Source organism: Rhinopithecus bieti, unplaced genomic scaffold (assembly GCF_001698545.2).
Source record: "Rhinopithecus bieti isolate Rb0 unplaced genomic scaffold, ASM169854v2 scaffold_13617, whole genome shotgun sequence".
NCBI classification, from domain to species: Eukaryota; Metazoa; Chordata; class Mammalia; order Primates; family Cercopithecidae; genus Rhinopithecus; species Rhinopithecus bieti.
Genome location: NW_016807714.1, coordinates 1,755,088 through 1,773,748, shown reverse-complemented (window position 1 = coordinate 1,773,748; position 18,661 = coordinate 1,755,088). Strand labels below are relative to the sequence as shown.

Below are 18,661 nucleotides of genomic sequence, written 5' to 3'. Positions count from 1 at the left end.
GCTGGGGTCCAGGCCCTGCTGGGTCTTACCTCCACTTCGGTCCAGGGTCGGCACGGACGGAGTTTCTCCAGATACTTGGCGAGAGCCCGCCTCCTGCACTCAGGTCTGCCCTCTCCCTGTGGTCCCCACAGTTCTGTCCCTGCCGCAATATGGTGCTACCTCCCTGCGCTGGAGGGAGGCTTCAGATCCGCCTCCCCATAGGGGTGAGGCACATTTCTCTTCCTCTACAAACATGTTAGCTGACACACTGTGTGCAGAGAAGTGTTCAAGGAGGCGCAGGCTCATGACGCGCCCCACCGGGCGGGCAGCCTCTGGCCTCACCGTTGGTTTGGTGCCTCTTTGAGCCTCAATGCAGTGCACAGCCTGCAGGCCCCTGACTTGTTCCCTCATGCGGCATGCGTGCTCAGGACCCTTGGGGCGGCTCTGCTGTCTTGCTAGGTCTGTGGCTCTGCTCTGTCTTGCTGGGTCTGTACACCCTTGCTCCTGCCAGGTCGTAAACTGTAGGCCCAGGGCAGCAAGTCCCCCCAGTGTTGTCAACCGGCACCTGGCACACATGGCCCACCCGTGTTCCTGCCAGCAGCGTTGCTGGCTCCTTCTACCCCAGCTGTTCCCGTGGGGCTGGGACCACCCTTGCTGGTTTTCCTCAGTGTCTTGAGCTCTGTATTTCCCTGATATTGATGGGCACTCTCTTCCACCTGCAGAGACTGGAGGCTGATCTGTCTAAAAATGTTTCTTCTGGCCAGGTGCGCTGGCTCACGCCTGTAATCCCAACACTTTGAGAGGCCAAAGTGGGCAGATCAGGAGTTTGAGACCAGCCTGGCCAACATGGTGAAACCCCATCTCTACTAAAAACAAAAATTAGCCAGGCGTGGTGGCACGTGCCTGTAATCCCAGCTACTTGGGAGGCTAAGGCAGGAAAATTGCTTGAACCCAGGAGGCGGAGCTTGCAGTGAGCCGAGATCGCACCACCGCACTCCAGCCTGGATGACAGAGCGAGACTCTGTCTCAAAAAAAAAAAAAAAAAAAATGTCTCTCTGCCCCTCACTCTTCCTCACGTGGACCCAGCAGGCCTTTCCCTGCTCTCTTCCGCGTCCTCCCTCTCCAGGCCCCGTCCCATGCTGCTGGGCTTTGTCCTCTGACCATTCTGTGCTCCGTCCCTTCATCCTTCGGCATTAGTTTCTTCTTAAACCTGTATAACACGTTACTTTCAGGGATCTATTTTGACATTTTAGATTTTCCACTTAATTCTTTATACACCCTCTACATTTTCCTTCCTCTGTAGAAACTCATCCTGTCATGAATGCCAGTCACAGCAGTGTGCATTCCACGTGTGCTGGCTCCAAACCGGGACCCTGAGGAGCTGCTGTGGCCTCTCTCCTTCTCTCTTGGTTTTCGGTTGGTTCTTCCTTGTGCTTTCCTGGCTGTCATTTCTTATTTGATGGCTGTATTAGCCCGTTCTCATGCTGCAACTAAAGGCATGCTCGAGACTGGACAATTTATAGAGAAAAGAGGTTTGTGTAATTGACTTATGGTTCTGCATGGCTGGGGACACCCAGGGAACAATCATGGTGGAAGAAATGCAAATAAGTCCTTCTTCACATGGTGGCAGGAGAGAGAACGAGAGCCCAGTGAAGGGGAAGCCCCTTGTGAAACCATCAGATCTCATGAGAACTCACTGTCACGAGAACAGGATGGGGGAAGCTGCCCTGTGATTCAGTTATCTCCACTTGTTCCTTCCACGACATGTGAGGGTTGTGGGAACTACGACTCAGGAGGAGATGTGGGTGGGGACACAGCCAAACCACGTCATTGCCCATCCTGGTGTGTGCGATGGACCTGCAGCCACGTGGGGGTGCTGATGGCTGCTGTCCCACAGAGCAGACTGACAGCAGCCCAGGCCAGCCGGTGCCAGTGGGAACCATCCTGGGGATGCTCCTGCTTCCCTGGGCAGGGCCTGAGCCCTGTGTCAGCATGGGACCCACCACCTGGAAATGGCCAGAGTTTTCTGGCCGCTGCCCCAAGTTGAAGCCGAGTGTCTATGAAGGAGTCACACTCCAAGGCTGCTCCTGAGGCTGTCACTAAGGGCTCAGGGGAGCCTGGGACTGCCACATGGGGTCTGGCCTCCTGGGGAGAGAACTGTCCTCCACACTGCAGCCATGGGAGGGATAAGACTGGAAGACACTGGGGGTGTCCTGGGCACACCCTGTGGGGCAGAGGAGAGTGGAGCCCGTCCCCAGGGTGTGGCCCAGAGCCGGGAGTGATTCTGGGCTGAGTGCTGAGCTGGTTGCACTTCCAGCAGTATGAGAAACATCGTGAAAGGAATTCCTGTTGTGTCCACTGCTGGCTGAGAATCAGCCCTGAGGCTGGGTGTGGTGGCTCACTCCTGTAATCCCAACACTTTGGGAAGCCAAGACGGATGGATCACTTGCGGTCAGGAGTTCGAGACCAGCCTGGGCAGCATGGTGAAACCCCATCCCTACTAAAAATACAAAATAGCCAGCTGTGGTGGCACACACCTGTAATCCCAGCTACTTGGGGGGCTGAGGCAGGAGAATTGCTTAAACCTGGGAGGTGGAGGTTGCAGTGAGCTGAGATTGCACCACTGCACTCCAGCCTGGGCAACAGAGCAAGACTCTGTCTCCAAAAAAAAAAAAAAAAAAAAAAAAAACTGCCCTGAGTCACGGGGGTCAGGTAACAAGAGTGAAGAGCCTGGCTGAGCCATGGGGGTGTAGTTCTGCCCTTCGGGGAGAGCTGGGCTCCAGGGGAAAGGCAGGGTACCTGTCCACCTCCTTTCAACAGTTGCCATTTTTACTTATGTGAGCCTTGGATTCTCTTTCCCATTTAAACTGTGGGTCCTGCAGGGGCCCACGAGGGTTGAGATTTAAGGGCATGGTGTGTGCAGCGGACTGTCACAACCAGCAACATCCTCAGGAGGCCCAGGCTGCAGCACGTGGCACCATGGGCAGGAGGAGGTGCTGGCCCGGCCAAGCCTCAGCCTCTCTCCCTAGAGTGCTGAGCTCTGGGGGTTCGAGGTGCACCATGTTGGTGTCCCTGTGTTTCTGACAATGGGAGACACTGACACTTCGTATCCTGGGCTGAGGTCAAGGGTCTCCCAGGAGAGTTGCCCTGGAGCTAAGGACCAGAGAGTCCACGAGGGGAAGCCAGTGCTGGGAACCCCTGGCGGGTCCCTCCAGGTTCCGTGTGAGCCGGTGCTGGGTATCCCTGGCTGGCCCCTCCAGGTTCCGTGTGAGCCAGTGCTGGGTACCCCTGGCTGGCCACTCCAGGTTCCGTGTGAGCTGGTGCTGGGGACCCCTGGCTGGCCCCTCCAGGTTCCGTGTGAGCCGGTGCTGGGGACCCCTGGCTGACCCTTTCAGGTTCTGTGTGAGCCGGTACTGGGAACCCCTGGCTGGCCCCTCCAGGTTCTCTGTGGTGTGGTGATTTGGGATGTCCATGGAGAGAAGGAAGGGAGACAGGGGTGAGGCCCTCGAGAGGAAGAGTGAGTCTGCCATAGCATCTGGGGCTGGGACCTGCAGAGGCTTCTGGGTGATCCCAGCCCTCCCTGCGGCGGGGTTTCCCTTAGTGGTGCTGTGGAAGCAGAGAGGGACGCAGGGCCAATTGGAAGAAGGCGTCCAAGCCCTTCAGAGACCTGGACGAGCAGAGGGAGACACCTTGGCTCTGGGTGGAGACCAAAGTTCCACCGAGATGCCTGGTTCTCCTTAAATGCATCCACAGGCTCCGTGCGGAGCCAACAAAGAGGTGATTCTCAGTTTCACAGGGAAGAACCAAGGGTCAAGAATGGCTTCAACACATGCCTGAGGGAGAGGAGTGTGTGGCTTTGGAAGCAACTTTACAAAGTTACGTAACTAAGACACTGCTCCAGCAGAGACAGAGATGGATGGATCAGCAAAGCCAGCTAGGGGCTCAGACACACTTACAGAAACTCGATTTTTTTTTTTTTTTTTTTTTTGAGACCTCGCTGTCACCTAGGCCTAAGTGCAGTGGCGTGATCTCAGCTCCCTGCAACCTCTGCTTCCTGGGTTCAAGGGATTCTCCTGCCTTGGCCTCCTGAGTAGCTGGGATTACAGGCACACACCACCACGCCCAGCTAATTTTTGTATTTTTCGTAGAGACGGGGTTTCACCATGTTGACCAGGCTGATCTTGAACTCCTGACCTCAGGTGATCTGCCTGCCTCGGCCTCCCAAACTGCTGGGATTACAGGCGTGAGCCACTGCGCCTGGCCAGAAACTAGATTTAAGATAGAGCTGCCATTGTCTATCACTGAGGAAACAAAGCTATTTAACAAGCTGTCCTAAGATCCATCTGGGAAATGATCCATCTGTCTATCCATCTGGGAAAATGAAATTTCACACAGTAAACAAAAATCAATGCAGGCAGATTAATGACTTCAGTGTGAAAATCAACTTAGAATATCTGCCGGGCATAGTGGCTCCTGCCTGTAATCCCAGCACTTTGGGAGGCTGAGGCAGAAGGATCACAAGGTCAGGAGTTTGAGACCAGCCTGACCAACATGATGAAACCCCGTCTCTACTACAAATACAAAAATTAGCCGGGCATGGTGGTGCATGCCTGTAATCCCAGCTACTCAGGAAGCTAAGGCAGGAGAATCGCTTGAATCGGGGAAGCAGAGGTTACAGTGAGCTGAGATCGCGCCACTGCACTCCAGCCAGGGCAATAGAGCAAGACTCCATCTCAAAAAAAAAAAAAAGAAAGAAAGAAAGAAAAAAGGAAATATCTGTGACCTAGAAGTAGGGAAGTTTTCTTAAAAAAGGTCAAAAGGGCCAGGCACGGTGGCTCACGTCTGTAATCCCAGCACTTTGGGGAGGCCGAGGCAGATGGATCACCTGAGGTCAGGAGCTTAAGACCAGCTTGGCCAACATGGTGAAACCCCATCTGTACTAAAAATACAAAATTAGCCGGGCATGGTGGCAGGCGCCCATAATCCCAGCTACTTGGGAGACTGAGGCATGAGAATTGCTTGAACCCAGGAGGCGGAGGTTGCAGTGAGCCAAGATTAGACCACTGCACTGTAGCCAGGTGACAAAGCAAGACTCCATCTCAAAAAAAAAAAAAAAAACAAACAAAAAACAAACAAGAAAACGAAAACAGGAGAAATCATGAAGGAAAGATTTATGAATTCAACCAGTTCAACCATATTAAAATTAAAAACTTATTTTCAGCAAAAGGTACCATGAAAAGTGAAAAGACAAGCCACACAGCCAGAGATCTTTAGAGCAGACAGTGGAGCGGGAGGCGTCACCTAGGACGTGCGCTTCTAAATACACAACGCCGGCAGATCAGTAAGAAAATTGTAATGGGAAAGCCGTGTGTGTCTGGCGAGTGAGGAATGTCAGTGGCTTAGGAACATGAGGAAATGCTTGTCCACATTAATAATTAGAAAAATTAAAACCACATACATGGGGTTCATTGTACTAATCTCTATATTTTTGTGCATGTTTGAAATTTTCCATCATACATTTTGAAAGCAAAATGGGGGTGAGGTAAAATTACACCAAATTCCACAACTAGTAACCCCCTCCTGTGTGTGTGCGTGTGTGTGTGTGTGTAGACACATCTTTCTCTGTCACCCAGGCTCGAGTGTAGTGGTGCGATCTCAGCTCACTGCAACCTCTGTTTCCCAGGCTCAAGCCATCCTCCCACCTCAGCTCCCTGAGTAGCTAGGACCAGAGGTGCACCCACCATGCCTGGCTAATTTTTGTATTTTTTGTAGAGATGAGGTTTCACCATGTTGCCCAGGCTGGTCTCAAACTCCTAAGTTCAAGTGATCCGCCCACCTTGGCTTCCCAAAGTGCTGAGATTACAGGCATGAGCCACTGTGCCCAGCCAGGTAACCTCTTTTAATATTTGGCTTTAGACTTCCAGTAACTTTCTACACAACTATATACATATGAACACATATGCCACTTCTAAAAATAAAGCTATATCACTTTATCTCATTATAAACTGTGACTGTCCTTCCTTGTCATTAACTTTGCATTTGAATTAAAACACCCCTGCAGGGAGATACCTTTTATCCCCTTGAGTGATGTGCTGCACAGGCCAGTATCAGAGTGCAGATACTTCATGGAAACATTGCCCACTAAATCCTTAAAACTTGAAAACTGGACACTTGGAAAGATTCATTGTATGTCATACTTGGAATACGCACCATTTTATAGGAAGATAATGTGTGGTTTTTTTTTTTCTCAAATGACAGTAGCAATCTTGTGAATATTGTGGAACACTTGGAAAATACAGAAAAATAGAAACCTCCGTAACCTACCGCCCCCACAACAGCACTGCCAGCATGACAAATTCTTTATCGTGCGACTCTTAGAATTCCAGCCAGCAAGGGCAGACTGTGTGCTGGCCAGCTCCGTGGAGCATGCAGGCAAGAAGCGTCCACGATGCTGAAAGTCGTGGGTGAAAGTGGAAGAGAAACAGGATGTCATGGGCCTTAAGGAATCCCCACGAGATCCTCGTAGCCGGAGAGACGATACAGGATGCTGCAGTGGGGAACCCTGGTGGGCACCCAGTCCCGCCTAGGCCTGTGCCTCCACGGTTGTCTCCTGAGCTGCTCAGCCCACAGTGCGGGCGCCTCGCCTCATTCTCCTCCTGTGGCCAGACCCCTGAGCCAGCTCCTTCCTCACATAAGGCCCTGAGCACACCCACCTCATGGCCCCACATGGAGTGTCCCTCGGTGTGTTCTGCCTGCGGCACCCAAACACGGAGGGGCAAACTGCACCCAGTGGCCAGGGCCTGAAGGAGGGCTTGGGTGGCGGGGCGTGTTTCTCAGCTGCTCATCTGCTTCAGCAAGAAACAGATCCAGAACCCGAAGGGCTGCTGCTGGGGCTGCTGCCACTGGGTGAGGGCCCGGCTTCCCCAGCTGGCCTCTAGGGGGTGGCACGGACAGACTCCGCCTGGATCCTTGGTGCTGCACGATCTGGTGCGCTGCGCGTCACAGCCCGTTTTCAGAGCTGCCGTGCCCCTGGCCTGGTTTCAAGGGGTGGGATGTGGGATAAAGGTCGCCCCCGCAGCCAGTCTGTGCAGGCCACCCGGGGGGGGGGGGGGGGCTCTTTCTGTCCTTGACCTGGGGAGCCGCAGGCGGCCCCACTAGCCTGTCTGGGCCTGTTGTCCGCTGGCCCTTCTGCCCTCACCACTCGCCTCTCCTTCTGCTGAGCCCCTGGGATTAGTGCCTTTTCCCTGGAAACAAGACCCCTTACCAACCCGGTGATGGTGAGGACCAGGCCTGTCACAGGGTTGAGAGACGGATGCACAGGCCCATGGTGACACCTCCCGGCAGTGGCTTTGCTGAGATGTGCTCTGTGCCTCTAAGAGTTTTTATTTCTGTGTAGAAACGTGGAAGAGGCCTGAGAAACATTACTGAGCTGGAGGCTGTGCCCTCCAGCGGGGTTCTGAGGGCCGGGTGGTAGCTGTGCCGCTCAGCGGGGGTCTGAGAGCTGGGTGGAGCTGTGCCCCCAGCGGGGTTCTCAGGGTTGGGTGGAGACTGTGCTGCCCAGCGGGGGTCTGAGGGCTAGGTGGAGACTGTGCCCCCCAGCGGGGTTCTCAGGGCTGGGTGGAGACTGTGCTGCCCAGCGGGGGTCTGAGGGCGGGGTAGAGACTGTGCCCTCCAGCAGGGTCTGAGGGCCAGCTGGGCTCTTGGCCTTGCTGCTCTGGGGGCCCTTGGGAGAACACATCTTGGGAGCCCAGCAGCACTTAGCTGGGCCTGAGGCCCCTCCAGACCCGACCCAGAGTGGAGGTGGTGGTCCAGTTGCATCAGAGGGGCTACTGAGCAGGTGTGCAGTTGAGCAAGTGTGCAGTGGTGACTCACAGGCCCTTGCCACGATCCTGCAGGACGGAGCGGTGGGCAGTGGGGTTGTGTCCTGGGTGCCTGTGAGGACAGAAACCTGCAACCACAACCAGTATGTCCCCACCTGGCGTGGGGCCCAGGACCCCCAGAGGGCTGCACCAGCCTGGGGTGCTGGAGGCTCCGGGGGCCTCCCTGGGTGCGGGTGCTCAGGAGCGCAGCAGTCAGGGGCGGACTGGGCTTGAGTTTGCTGTCCTCTGTGACGGGATTTCTGGGTTTTGCAGCCGGGGCTGGAGCCGGGGTCTGCAGGGGTGGGAGGCGCGGGTCCCGGACGCCGTGGATCCAGCCGCCCTAACGCTGTCTCTCCCCAGGTTGGAGTGGGTGGAGATCATCGAACCGCGCACCCGCGAGCGCATGTACGCCAACCTGGTCACCGGTGAGTGCGTGTGGGACCCGCCGGCCGGCGTCCGCATCAAGCGCACCAGCGAGAACCAGTGGTGGGAGCTGTTCGACCCCAACACGTCCCGCTTCTACTACTACAACGCCAGCACGCAGCGCACGGTGTGGCACCGGCCGCAGGGCTGCGACATCATCCCGCTGGCCAAGCTGCAGACACTGAAACAGAACACGGAATCCCCGCGCGCCTCAGCCGAGAGCAGCCCCGGGCGCGGCAGCAGCGTCAGCCGCGAGGGCAGCACCAGCTCCTCCCTGGAGCCCGAGCCCGACGCCGAGAAGGCGCAGGAGTTGCCAGCGAGGACCGGGCGGCCCGCGGCATATGGGGCCGTGAAGGAGGACAGCGGCAGGTGAGGGCGGGGGCAGGTGCTGTGGGCGGGGCCAGGTGAGAGCAGGACTGGTGAGGGTGGTGGGTGGGGTCGGGTGAGGGCTGTGGGCAGGGACCCAGGGGACTCAGTGTCCCTGCGAGTGGCCAGAGCCTCGTCCTTGGCTGTGGCAGTCACCGCTGCTGTCCCCAGTGAGCACTTTCTTGTCTCTCTGGGCAGCACAGCCTGGTGCTCAGCCTCAGGTTTCTGGGTCCTCCAACCCTCCCCCTCGCTGGCCCAGCCCTGGCAGGTGGTGGTTCCTGAGGGCAGTGTCTGAGGGGCTCACCCAGCTCTCTCTGCTGATGGTAGATGCAGATGTGGGGATTTGGGTGCAGGTGTGGGGTGTGTGGACCTGGGGGACCCAGGTGGGGGGTGCAGATCAGTGTGGACACAGCTGAGGGGTCTGAGCAGGCTTGGAGGTGGCCCTCCCAAGTCACAGTGGCTCTGAAGGAGCACAGCCTATGTTGGTGGGAGCCAAGGAGACCCCTGCCCTCAGAAGCAGGAAGAGGTCAGGGTAGAGCGCAAGGGCCCCCAGGTGAGTGCACCTTAGGAAGCGAGTCCAGAGAGGACAGTGGGGAAGGGCTGAGGCAGGTGGCAGATGGGCAGGACAGTGGGGAAGAGCTAAGGCAGGTGCCTCATGGCGGGTACAGGGTGTGCTCTGGGGTCCCATGGGGTCATGGATGGCGAAGGTAAGACTCTGGCCCAGGGACAGGAGGCCGGGCCTTCCCAGAGCCCAGGCTGTGGTCCAGGGCAGACAGAAGCCTGGCCGCTGCAGGGGCGGATAGAGGCTCCTCGGAGAGGATGGAGGAGAGGCTGGACCCCAGGGAGAGAAAGGCAGGGGATTGGTCTCCCCCAGTACCAGAGTTTCGGTGCTTGGCTGAGGTTGCCAGGGGAGCTGAGGCCCAGGGGATTTCTGCAGAGGTGGGAAGGAGCCTGTTGGACTGTTGGGCTCATCTGAGGCTTCAGAAGAGGGACTCAGAGCATACCACAGAGCTTAGAGGACAGCAGGCTTCCATCCCACCCTGCCGAGGTGCAGGCACAGAGGGAGGCGGGCAGCAGGTTTACCCTGTGGACCCAGCCTGGCAGGATGAAAGGGAGGCCAGGGATGGAGCCTGCTGCAGACTGGGCAGGAGGCAAATCAGGTGTGGAGGAGCCACTGGAGCACACCAGGAAGATGGTACTGACGTCGGCATTCAGGGCAGAGTGAGCAGTGGAGGCTCGGGTGTGGCGTGGGTGCAGTGCAGAAGGTGGGCACAGGGAGGACCAGGGCCTGTATTTCACATCCCACCAGCAAATATGAGGGTTCAAAGTTATCCACAGCCTTACCAACACTACTTACTTTCCTTTTTAGATTTCTTTTAGCTATTGTAGCCGCTGTGAAATGTCTCATTGTAGTTTTGGTTTGCATTTCCTTAATGACTAATGACATTGAGCCTTTTTTCACTTTCTTCTTTTTTCTTTTTTTTTTTTTTGAGACGGAGTCTCACTCTGTTGCCCGGGCCGGAGTGCAATGGCGCCATCTCGGCTCACTGCAGGCTCCGCCTCCCAGGTTTACACCACTCTCCTGCCTCAGCCTCCCTGGTAGCTGGAACTGCAGGTACCCACCACCATGCCCGGCTAATTTTTTGTATTTCTAGTAGAGACGGGGTTTCACCATGTTAGTCAGGATTGTCTCGATCTCCTGACCTCGTGATCCACCCACCTCAGCCTCCAAAGTGTTGGGATTACAGGCCCCTTTTTTCACTTTCTTGATAGTATCATTTGAAAAACAAAGGTTTTGTTGTTTTGTTTTGTTTGTTTTTGAGACAGTGTCTCTGTCTCTGGGGCTGGAGTGCAGTGGTGCAATCTTAGCTTACTGCAGCCCCCACCTCCTGGGCCCAAGTGACCCTCTCACCTCAGCCCCCCAAATAGCTGGGACTACAGGCACATGCCACCACACGTGACTAATTTTTGTATTTTTTTTGTAGAGATGGGGGTTTCACTGTGTTCCCCATGCTGTTCTCCAACTCCTGAGCCCAGGCACTCTGCCCCCTATGCCTCCCAAAGCTCTGGGATTACAGACATGAGCCAGCGTGCATGGCCAAAGTACAAAGTTTTTACTTTTGGCCAAGAAAGGTGGTACACACCTGTAATCCCAGCACTTTTCGAGGCCAAGGAGGGCAGAACACTTGAGGACAGGAGTCTGAGACTACCTGGCCAATGTGGCAGAACCCTGTCTCTACTAAAAGTACCAAAATTAGCTGGGAGTGGTTGTCCACACCTCTAATCCCAGCTACTCGGGTGGTTGAGGCAGGAGAATCACTTGAAGCCAGGAGGTGGAGATTGCAGTTAGCCGAGATCGCACCACTGTTCCCCAGCCTAGGTGACAGAGCGAGACTCTGTCTCAAAATATATATATAGGCCGGGCGCGGTGGCCAAGCTGTAATTAATGCGCTCCTCCCAGCACTATTGGTCGAGCCGAGAGGGCGGATCAGGAGGTCAGGAGATCGGACCATCCTGGCTAACACGGTGAAATCCCGCGTCTCTCACCAAAAATACAACAAATCTACCGGGCGAGGGGCGGCGCCTGCTAGTCCAGCTACTCGGAGGGAGGCAGGAGAAATGGCGGGACCCGGGAGGCGGGCTTGCAGTGAGCCTGAGATCCGGACGACTGCCTCCAGCCCTGCGCAGAGCAGACTACGTCTCCAAAAAAAAACATATATTATATATATATATATATATATAGACTAGTCGTAGATTTGGGTTTATTTCTTGGCCTCTCAATTGATTTGCATTGATCCATATGCCAGTACCACATTGTTTTGATCACTGTAGCTCTGTAATACATTTTGAAACTGGAAAGTGTGAGTGTTCGAGCTTTATTCTCATTTTTCAAGGTTGTTTTGGCTATTTGGAGCCCCTTGCAGTTCCATATGAATTTGGGGATTGGCTTTTCACTTCTTTTAACAACAACAACAACAAAAAGAAAGCTTTTGGAATTTTGGATCTGTGTGGGGGATTGTGTTGGATCTGTAAGGTGGTATTTCATCCAAGCAATATAATTTTTTTTTTTTTGAGATGGAGTCTCACTCTGTCGCCCAGGCTGGAGTGCAGTGGCGCGATCTAGGCTCACCACAAGCCCTGCCTACTGGGTTGACGCCATTCTCCTGCCTCAGCCTCCCAAGTAGCTGGGACTACAGGCGCCCGCCACCAAGCCTGGCTAATTTTTTGTCTTTTAGTAGAGATGGGGTTTCACCGTGTTCGCCAGGATGATCTCGATCTCCTGACCTCGTGATCCACCCGCCTTGGGCCCCCAAAGTGCTGGGACTACAGGCGGGAGCCACCACGCCCGGCCTCATTTTCTAACCCATGAACAGAGGGTGCTTTTCATTTGTTCATGTCTGATTTTTCTTAGCGGTGTTTTATTTTTCTAGCGTGCGGTCCTTTCACCTCCCTGGTAAAGTTTGTTCCTAGATATGTTCTTCTTTTCGATGCTGTTGTAAGTGGAATTTTTTTGTTTGTTTCTGGATTGTCCATTATGGTGTATGGAAACATAACTGATTGTGTGTAGTTCTTGCATTGTGCAACTTTGCTGAATTTCTGTGTTAGCTGTAGTAACCTTCTTTTACATTCTCTGGGATTTTCTATATATAGGACTGTGTCATCTGTGGTTAGTGATTGTCTTACATCTTCCTTTCCAATTTGGATGCCTTTTTCTTCTCAACTGATTGCTCTGCGTAGGATTTCCAGTGTAATGTTGAATGGCAGTGGTGAAAGGGGCTTCCTTGTTCTGCCCTGATCTCAGGGGGAAAGCTTCCAGTCTTTTCTGTTGAGCAGGTTCCTTGATACTCCCTGTGTTCTCAGTGGTTTTATCATGTGGATTTTGTCAAATGCCTTTTCTGCATCAGTTGAGATGATCATGTGGTCCTCCCCTCAGTCTATCAGTGTGGTTCATTACACTGGCTGGTCCCGTGTTGAACTGTCCTCGAGTGTGTATTCCGGTCGTCACAGCAGCATCTGTGTGCATTTGAAAACCAGAGGAACCGCCGGGCGTGGTGGCTCACGCCTGTAATCCCAGCACTTTGAGCAGCCGAGACAGGTGGATCACGAGGTCAGGAGATCGAGACCATCCTGGCTAACATGGTGAAACCCCGTCTCTACTAAAAATACAAAATTTAGCTGGGCGTGGTGGCGGGCACCTGTAGTCCCAGCTACACGGGAGGCTGAGGCAGGAGAATGACGTGAACCCGGGAGGTGGAGCTTGCAGTGAGTGGAGATGGCACCATTGCACTCCAGCCTGGGCGACAGAGCGGGGAACCTCCGTGTGGACTTTCATGTGATCCATGAGACCCATGTGAGCAGTCTCATGCCTGCAGTTAAGCACACACCAGAGCAGGCCAGGAGTTCTTGCCCTCCAGCGGCATTTCCCAAAGGAGATGATACGGAAAGGTACAGAATTTAGACTGTTGTGGAGGTTAAGGAATAAAGGACGTTTGTGACGTGTACAGGTGGAGCTCCTGTGGAAAGGTGACTGCAGCATCTGGTTTATGGTTTAAATGAAATAAGTGAAAAACAAACCTATTGGTTTGCTGCAAATACTGACGGCAGTTAAATCCTATGGTCCCTCTGGAGAACAGCTTCTCCCAACCAGAAACTGGCAGGAGCTCATCTTGCACAAGTCGAAGCCAGATTTATAACTCTCCCTCAAGAGCCTGTGCTGTGCTGCAGCACTAGAATCTCCTGTTTCCTCTCACTGAGCAGAACGGACAGCTTCGGGTCTGCACGGAACTTCTCAGAGAATTGGTTTCGGAGAGGCCGTGGGTCTGGCCTTAGCCCTGCCCTGTCACCCATGGCTCAGTGCCCACTCTCTGGGGACTGGAGTGTCCATCTCTTTTCAAAAATGTCTCAGGAATTCTGGGGTGATGTGGGGCTATTGGGGCCAGGACTTCCATGAGAAGCTCTGTTGGAGTTTTTTTTTCTTTCTTTCTTTCTGTTTTTTTTTTTTTTTTTTGAGACGGAGTCTCGCTCTGTCACTCAGGCTGGAGTGCAGTGGCGCGATCTCAGTTCACTGCAACCTCTGCTTCCCGGATTCAAGCGATTCTCCTGCCTCAGCCTCCCAAGTAGCTGGGACTACAGGCGCCCGCCACCACACCTGGCTAATTTTTGTATTTTTAGTAGTGACGAGGTTTCACCATGTTGGCCAGGACGGTCTCAATCTCTTAACCTAGTGATCCGCCCATCTCGGCCTCCCAAAGTGCTGGGATTACAGGCATGAGCCGCCGCTCCCGGCCACTCTGTTGGGATTTTGACTAGAATTGTGTTGAATTATGGATTAGTTTGGGTAGATAGGTGTCTTTATAATACAGTCATGTGCCACAGAACATTTCAGTCAGCAGCACGCTGCATATATGAGTAGTCTCATAGATTATAATGGAGCTGAAAATTTTATATGACCTAGTATGGTTGTGTACAACACTGTAGTCACAAGTCTGTGGTGATGCCGGTGTAAACAGACGCGCTGCGCTGCGGTTCGTGTAGAGGACAGCACGTGTGGCTGTGAAGGGTGCACGGTGTAAACAGACGCGCTGCGCTGCGGTTCGTGTGGAGGACAGCACGTGACGCTGGTGTAAACAGACCTGCCGCGCTGCAGTTCTTATGGAGGACAGCACGTGTGGTTGTAAAGGGTGCACGGCACTTGATCATGATGATGATACACGACTATGTCAGTGGTTTATTATTCACTCTACTATAGTTTTTATCATTTAGCGTGCACTTAGTTAAAAAAAAATGACTTGAAGTCAACTTTTAGAGTTTGTGGTGCCGTTGTTTCTCTTTGGTTAGAATTTGCCTCCTTCATCCATCCAGTCTATTTCTTGTAAATGATGTATAGCCGTTTGGCTTATATTTTAAATCCAGTCCAAACACCCATCTTTTGTTTAGCAGGATTGTTACAGTCATTGATGAGATTGCCGATGCGATAAGAGGGTTTAGTTCATCATCTCATGTTCTGCTCGGCTTATAACCTTTTTTTTTTTTGAGACGGAGTTTCACTCTTATCACCCAGGCTGGAGTGCAATGGCACGATCTCAGCTCACGGCAACCTCCACCTCCCAGGATCAAGCAATTTTCCTGCCTTGGCCTCCTGAGTAGCTGGGATTACAGGCACGAGCCACCACGCCCGGTTAATTGTTGTATTTTTAGTAGAGATGTGGTTTCACCATGTTGGCCAGGCTAGTCTCGAACTCTTGACCTCTAGTGATTTGCCCGTCCCAACTTCCCAAAGTGCTGGGATTACAGGCCTGAGCCACTGCGCCAGCCTCAGCATGTAAGCTTTTCCATTGTCCTGTCTTCATGTTCCCCACACCTACTACTCTGTGTGTTTTTGTTAACATTTGGATGGATATCTTCCTGCCCTTGCCCTGATGTTTCTGTCTCTCCAAGTGTGTCAACTTTATGGAAGGAAAATTGAAAGGCAATAAACCACACACTTTTAAAGCATATATTTTGATAAGTCTTGTATGTACACACCCATGACCATCACAATTAAGGTAGTGCACTTTCCACTGGTGCCAGAAGTCTCCTTGCCCTCCTGTTCCCCTCCCACCTGTCTCTGCACAATCTGCCACATTCCTAAGGAACCATACATCTACCTCTTTCACTGTAGATTAGTTTGTGTTTTGTAAAATTTTACATAAAAGGGCTCAAGCAGTATGCTCTCTTCTTTGTCATCTTCCACCGCATGTAACTGCTTTGACATGTTGTTGCATGTATCAGTATTTATTCCTTTTTCACTGCCTAGTAGTTATCATTGTATGGATGTACTACCTTTTGATGGGCATTGGGGTTGTTTGCAGGTTTGAGCTATTACAGATAAAACTGCTGTGAACATTCATGTACAAGTCTTTGTTTGGACATACATTTTTATTTCTCTCAAAATACCCAAGAGTATTTTGAGGCTCTATAGTTAGGAACATAAACATTTAGGATTATGTCCTCTTGACGAGTCAATCCTATCATCATTGACCCTCTTTGTTCCTAGAAATATTCTTGCTCCAAAATCTACTTACATTAATATTGGCACTCCAGCTTTCTTTTGATTCATGTTAGCATGGTACTTCTTTTTTCAACCTTTTACTTTTTACCTATTCTTTTGTCTTTATTGTGATTTTTCTTGTAGGCATCATATTATTAGGTCACATGTTTTTATTCAATCTGAACATCCCTGCCTGTTTATTGGGGGATTTAGACCATTAACACAATACAGTGATGTATATGGTTAGGCTTAAATCTGTCATCTTGCTGTTTGGTTTGTTGTCTCTTTTGTTCTCAATCCCTTTCTCTTCTCTCTTTTTTTTCCTTCTGCATTAATCGAGCATTTTTAAATTCACCTTTATCTCCTTTTGTCAACTTTTGTTGGATTCTTAATTATGGTTTTTACTATTTGTTAGTGATTATTTTAGGGTTTATGTATTATCTTAACTTACCATCGTCAACTTTCAAATGATATTATCCCACTTCATAAGTGATGTAAGAACCTAACAGCATTTATTAGGCTCCATTTCTCTCCAATTTTGTCCTATTGCTGTCAAGTATATTACTTTTCTACATGTTATCAATGTCTCAATACATTGTTATCATTTTTACTTTAAACAGTCAGTTATCATTTAAAGAGATTTTAATACTAAGCAAACATTTCTACATCAGCCCACACAGTTCCTGTTTCCCGTGCTCTTGATTGCTTATGTGGATCCAGATTCATGTCCATCTGGTGGCATTTCTTTCTGTTTCAAGGACTTCATGTAACTAACTGAAGTGCAAGTCTGCTGCTGGTAATGACTTTTAGCTTTTGTATTTTGAAAAGTCTTCCATCTTTTTTTTTTTTTTTTTGAGATGGCATCTCTCTGTTGCCCAGGCTGTAGTGCAGTGGTGTGATCTTGGCTCACTGCAACCACTGCCCGCCAGGTTCATGTGATTCTCCTGCCTTAGCCTCCTGAGTAGCTAGGACTACAGGTGTGCGCCACCACACCCGGCTAATTTTTGTATTTTTTTAGTAAAGACAGGATTTCGCCATGTTGGCCAGGCTGATCTCGAACTCCTAACCTCAGTTAATCTGCCCACCTCAGCCTTCCAAGGTGCTGGGATTACAGGCATCAGCCACCACACCTGGCCTCATCTTCATTTTTGAAGGCTACTTTTGCTGGGTGTAGGTTAAGATTTATTCCTTTTTGCCACTTCATTGTCTTCTGGCAATGTCTTACGCCATTCTCCTGCCTCAGCCTCCCAAGTAGCTGGGACTGCAGGCACCTGCCACCTTGCCCGGCTAGTTTTTTTTTGTATTTTTTAGTAGAGACGGGGTTTCATCGTGTTAGCCAGGATGGTCTCATCTCCTGACCTCGTGATCCACCCGTCTCGGCCTCCTAAAGTGCTGGGATTACAGGCTTGAGCCACCACGCCCAGCCTCTTTTCTTTTTTTTTTAAGATGGAGTCTCACTCTATTGCCCAGGCTGGAGTGCAGTGGCACAGTCTCGGCTCACTGCAACCTCCACCTCCTGGGTTCAAGCGATTCTACTGCCTCAGCCTCCTGAGTGATTACAGGCACACGCCACCACACCTGTCTAATTTTTGTATTTTTAGTAGAGACATGGTTTCACCACATTGCCCAGGCTGGCCTTGAACTCCTGACCTCAAGTGATCCACCTGCCTTGGCCTCCCTGAGTGCTGGGATTACAGGCATGAACCACTGCGCTCAGTCCCACTTTCTCTTTTTTCTTTGTTTTTCCTCTTTGTTTTTTGTAGGTTTAATTTTGGATCATTTCTATTGTTGTGCTTTCAAATTCACTAAACTTTTTTTTCTTTCTAGTGATGGATTTGATTTTGTTTTGTTTTGAGGCAAGGCCTTGCTGTTGCCCAGGCTGGAATGCAGTGATGCAGTCTCGGCTCACTGCAGCCTCAATGTCCTGGGCCCAGACAATCCTCTCAGCCTCCCAAGTAGCTGAGACTACAGGCACGTATTACCACACTGGGCTAATTTATATATATATAATTTTTTTTTTTTTGAGATGGAATTTCGCTCTTGTTTCCCAGGCTGGAGTGCAATGGTGCAATCTCGGCTCACAGCAACGTCTGCCTCCCAGGTTCAAGCGATTCTCCTGTCTCAGCCTCCCAAGTAGCTAGGATTACATGCACATGCGTCTGTGCCCGGCTAATTTTTGTGTTTTTTAGGAGAGACAGGGCTTCATCATATTGGTCAGGTTGGTCTTGAACTCCTGACCTCAGATGATCTGCCCGTCTTGGCCTCCCAAAGTGCTGGGATTACAGGCTGAGTCACTGTGCCTAGCCAATTTTTTCTTTTTTTTTTTTTTTTAAATATCTCACTATGTTGCCCAGGCTGGTCTCAGACTCCTGGCCTCGAGTGGTCCTCCCGCCTCAGCCTCTCAAAGTGCTAGTATTATAGGTGTGAGCCTCCATGCCCAGCCCCAGTGTATTTTTCATTTCAGATATCATAATGCTTATCTCTAAAACTTTGATTGGGTTCTTTTTTGTGTATTTTATGTCTCTACTTAAGATGTTTCGGCCGGGCGCGGTGGCTCAAGCCTGTAATCCCAGCACTTTGGGAGGCCGAGACGGGCGGATCACGAGGTCAGGAGATCGAGACCATCCTGGCTAACACGGTGAAACCCCGTCTCTACTAAAAATACAAAAACTAGCCGGGCGAAGTGGCGGGCGCCTGTAGTCCCAGCTACTCGGGAGGCTGAGGCAGGAGAATGGCGTAAACTCGGGAGGCGGAGCTTGCAGTGAGCTGAGATCTGGCCACTGCACTCCAGTCCGGGCGACAGAGCGAGACTCCGCCTCAAAAAAAAAAAAAAAAAATAAATAAATAAATAAATCAGACCAAGGCAGAAGGCACCCAATATGCTATCATTTCCTCTGGTTTTCCTGGAAATCTTTGCCTATGGAGGAATGCAAAGGTACTGCTGCACGCTGTGTTCTTTTAAGACTGGTAAGAGTGGTGAGAAAAGTCAGTGTGGGCGGAATGG

General features: G+C 51.6%; 1 protein-coding gene across 1 annotated transcript in view; it reads left to right on the top strand.

Moving 5' to 3' along the window:
• ARHGAP39 (Rho GTPase activating protein 39) overlaps positions 1-18,661 on the top strand; it is a 69,826-nt gene that overhangs the window by 16,825 nt on the left and 34,340 nt on the right. Inside the window, 1 exon segment of the mRNA XM_017883533.1 lies at positions 8,199-8,630. Coding sequence (XP_017739022.1) covers positions 8,199-8,630 — 432 coding nt within the window.